We start from the raw sequence: 3957 nt of genomic DNA, 5'->3' as shown, positions 1-3957 counted from the left end.
TGGACTAGGATAGGGGTAGGAGAAGACGGGGCTCCGTGCCTGTGTTTCCAGGCTGAAGACGAAAGACTCCCTCTCAGCAACCCCATGTTAGCTTTCCTGCCGCGTACTTCCAGCAAGATTATGTGGGCTCGTGCATATAATCCCAGCATGAGTTTGGGCCAGCCTGGGCCTTACAGTGTGAGTTCCTGGAGGAGTGACGGGAGGAAGGACACACAAACACCAAAAGACACCAGCACAAACGGTTTATTCACAAATAAATAAATACACACCAAGCAGCGTCGTGTGCCTGCTTCAGTTTCAGAGCGTTTACCCTATGGGTCCCTCCTTCCTAAGGAGGGTTGGGAAGGTACTAGATGAGGCTCCCACCCCGGGAATGCCCACGTTGGTATCGCTGGTGCCTCTTCCAGGAAATACTCGCTTCGAAGGGGCGGAGGCAAAAGGAAAAGTCTCTGTGCTCAGACAGGGTGCCGATCATCCATAGTCCCTTTGACGCTTCAGGCTGGCGGCCACTCCTGCGGCGTCCAGGTTTCCAGCAGAGCCAGCACGTCGCTGCTGAAGAGCTGCAGAAAGAGTGAACAGCGCCGCAGTCAACACCTGCCCTAGTGCCTGGTCCGCGCGCTCATCTGCTCCACGCTCCAGGTTCCTCGAGCGAGCAAAGCGACCTCAATCCCTGCCGGTTCCCCCGACCCCACCCGGTTTGGGCACACAGGGAACGAGGGGATGCTCGCTAGGGAGATCGGGTGAGGTCAGCTGCCCTCCGAGGTGCAGCAATAAGGATGGTGCGCGCCGTGAGGCTGTAGGTCGCCGCCCCGACAGCAGGGGGCGCCACCCAGACGGCGCGGGGAAGGGGCTACTAACCGGAGACGAGTGACTGGGCTCCATCTCCTGCCTTTCCAAGGACGCTGTCTCTGTCTCGGCGTACAGGAACGATGGGTCCCAGGACTCTGCGACGACTCGGGGTCCAGGGCAGGCGGGCGGGGACCCCCACGACACCCTGCTGCAGGCAGCGGGACTCAGATGCAGACCGAGCGACTGCGCCTGCGCGGGGCCGCCGTCGGGGCACAGCGGGCAACCACGAGGTGACGCGGCGCCTGCGTGCCGCTGTCGCCGGAGGCTGTCCTCGCTGAGGCCCAGCACGGCCGACAGGTGGCCGATGTAGCGGATGGCCAGGCGCAGCGTCTCGATCTTGGTCAGGCTCTGGCCGGCGGGCGCCACGGACGGCGGCAGAAAGCGGCGCAGCTCGTGCAGCGCGCGGGCCAGCGTGCGCATGCGCAGCTTCTCCCGCTCGCTGGCGCTCTGCCGCTGTCCGCTACCCAGGCGGCTGCTGTGCGTCCCGCGCCTGCCGGGGGTCCCAGCGCGCCGGGCCGGGCGGGCGCAGGGTGGCGTGGGGCTACCAGTCTGGGCACCGTCCCACGAGTCCGAGTGCCAGCCCGGGGAGCAGACGCTGTCCCGGTCGGAAGGCACCATCGGGGGACGACGAGCGGGACCCGGGATCCAGGACTGGGCGAGCGGCGCGCACAGAGGCTGGGCCATGGCAGCGGAGGCCGGTCCATTGGGCCCGCGTCAGCTTTATCCCGAGCCCAAGGTGTGAAGTGGCCCCTTCCAGGACTCATCAGCACATCAAAGCCGGCTCGAGCCAGGAGTGGGGGCAGGGCCTTACCCTTTGAACCAAGAGCCAGGGGCATCTAAGGTGCAGGACCCTTGGTTCAGCCGACCCTACTGGGTCATATTTGGGGCCTCACAAAGACAGGAACCTATGACCTGCGGTGAACCAGCCTTGCAAGTTGGAAGAACCATGCTCAAAGAACTGAAGTCCAACTCCTAGGTTTAGGGTATTCCTTCATATATTAGGGACCCTACGCCATTTCCCCCCATCATTTTAATTTACAAGTTGTATGATGAGATTCCTGGATTGCACTGGCCAGCTGTGGACTAGGGTAGGAACCTCTAGACACCCAGAGAACTGTAGCCCATTCCTCCTCAGAAGCTTGGTGGTAGTCTCTAGCCCTTCCCTGATGCCCAGGCTGGGGGAGGCACAATGAAGAAACTATCCCAACTGGTGAGGCTGCTGGGTTGTCTGGGCAGGGGGGAAGGGGAACCTGCCTCCCTACACTACAAGTCACTCTACTCTTGGGAACTTGGTCCATTTCTCCAGCTCTCCTGTGACTAGCGTTTGACAAAACTCAACATCCCTGAGCTGGGTGTGGTAGCACACTTGGGAGGCAGAGGCAGGGGGATCAGGGCCAGTCCTAGCTATATGTATGAGATCCTGTCTCAAACAAACAAAAAGCAGACATCTTCCCCTGTCCCATAGCAGTCTTGTAATCTCTCTATTTCATAGGGTGCTACCTGTTAGGTTCTTGTAGGTGCCTTTTATCTAAGATTTATTTTTTTAAATTTATTTATTTTTATGTTACGTGCATTGGTGTTTTGTCTTCATGTATGTCTCTGTGAGGGTGTCAGATCCCTTGGAACTGGAGTTAAAGACCGTTGTGAGCTGTCATGTGGGTGCTGGGAATTGAACCCAGGTCCTCTGGAAGAGCAGTCAGTTCTGTTAACTAACTACTAAGCTGTCTCTCCAGCCCCCTAAGATTTATTTATTTATTTATTTTTTTGGTTTTTCGAGACAGGGTTTCTCTGTGTAGCTTTGCGCCTCTCCTGGAACTCACTTGGTAGACCAGGCTGGCCTTGAACTCACAGAGATCCGCCTGGCTCTGCCTCCCAAGTGCTGGGATTAAAGGCGTGCGCCACCACCGCCCGGCTATTTTTATTGTGTATATGTGTGTATGTGTGCACCCATCTGTGCCAGTGCCCACACAGGCCAGAGGCGTCACATTCCTCAGGACCTGGAGTTAGTTACAGGCAGTGGCAAGCTGACTGAGGTGGCTTCTGGGAACTGAACCTTGAGTCATCGTTGTCAAGAGCAACATGTGTTCTTCTTAGCTGCTGCTGTGCTATCTCGTGCCCTGTTCCCCTGACCCCCTGCCCTCCCCCAGCCCTGCCTTGAAACAGGGTCTCATGTAGCCCAGGCTAGTCTTGAACTTACTGTAACTGTCCTTGAACTCCTGATCCTCCTGCCTTAGCTGAGTGCTGGCATTGCAGTTGTGAGCTGCCATGCCTGGCTAGTGAGGATGGCTGCTCTTACCACACCTGTTTAGTGTTGGGCTGGATGGAGAGTCTTGGTTGGAAAAAATAAAGAGAAATAAATACAAGTTGAAGATAAATAAAAAATTGTCCCCCCTTACATGCAGCATGTTTATTCACATAGTCTCAAGGAGTTGGGTGTATGACACATGCTTGTAATTCCAGCACTTAGGACATGAAGACAAGAGGATCTGGAGTTTGGGCCAGCCTTGGCTACAAAGTGAATTTGAAGCTATTCTGGGCTACACGACTGTCTCAAAAATACCTATTAGAGGGCTGGGGGTGTGGCTCAGCTGGTAGATGTTTGCCTGGCCTGTAGGAAGGCTTGGAGTAGCACTGGCTTGTGACTCCACTGGGGAGGTAAAGACAGAAAGACCAGACAGTCAGGATCAAGTCCATCTTCCACCTAGATACAAGGTTCAGTAGTCATGAGTACTGGCTGCTCAGCTGGCCAGTGGTGGCGCACACCTTTAATCCCTTTAATCCCGGCACTCGGGAGGCAGAGGCAGACAGATCTCTGTGAGCTGCAGGACAGCCAGGGCTACACAGAGAAAAACCTGTCTCAAAAAACCAAATGAATGAACAAATAAATAAATAAAAATAGCACTGGCTGCTCTTCTGGAAGACCCAGGTTTGATTCCCAGCCCCCACATGGTGGCTCACAGCTGTCTGTAACACAGTTCCAGGGGATTGCACTTTTCTGGCCTGTAGCTGGAGAATTTCTCTCCAGCTCCCACCAAGTCCCGCCAGTCCCAGAGCCCACTTATAAAATAAACACACAGACGCTTACATTATTTAAACTGCTTGGCCATT

The 3957-nt window shown here is 55.8% G+C and overlaps 1 protein-coding gene across 1 annotated transcript; it reads right to left on the bottom strand.

Moving 5' to 3' along the window:
- Positions 1-228: 228 nt before the first annotated feature.
- On the bottom strand, positions 229-1567 carry Mesp1 (mesoderm posterior bHLH transcription factor 1). Its single transcript, XM_059253304.1, has 2 exons — positions 859-1567; positions 229-560 (listed from the first exon to the last, which is right to left on the bottom strand). Exons 1-2 carry the CDS (start codon positions 1531-1533, stop codon positions 495-497), a joined length of 741 nt encoding a protein of 246 aa, XP_059109287.1. The 5' UTR covers positions 1534-1567; the 3' UTR covers positions 229-494.
- Between the last annotated feature and the right edge of the window lie 2390 nt (positions 1568-3957).

Source organism: Peromyscus eremicus, chromosome 1 (assembly GCF_949786415.1).
Source record: "Peromyscus eremicus chromosome 1, PerEre_H2_v1, whole genome shotgun sequence".
Lineage (NCBI taxonomy): Eukaryota > Metazoa > Chordata > Mammalia > Rodentia > Cricetidae > Peromyscus > Peromyscus eremicus.
The sequence above is the reverse complement of the archived record's forward strand: the minus strand, read 5'-3'. Positions and strand labels throughout refer to the sequence as shown.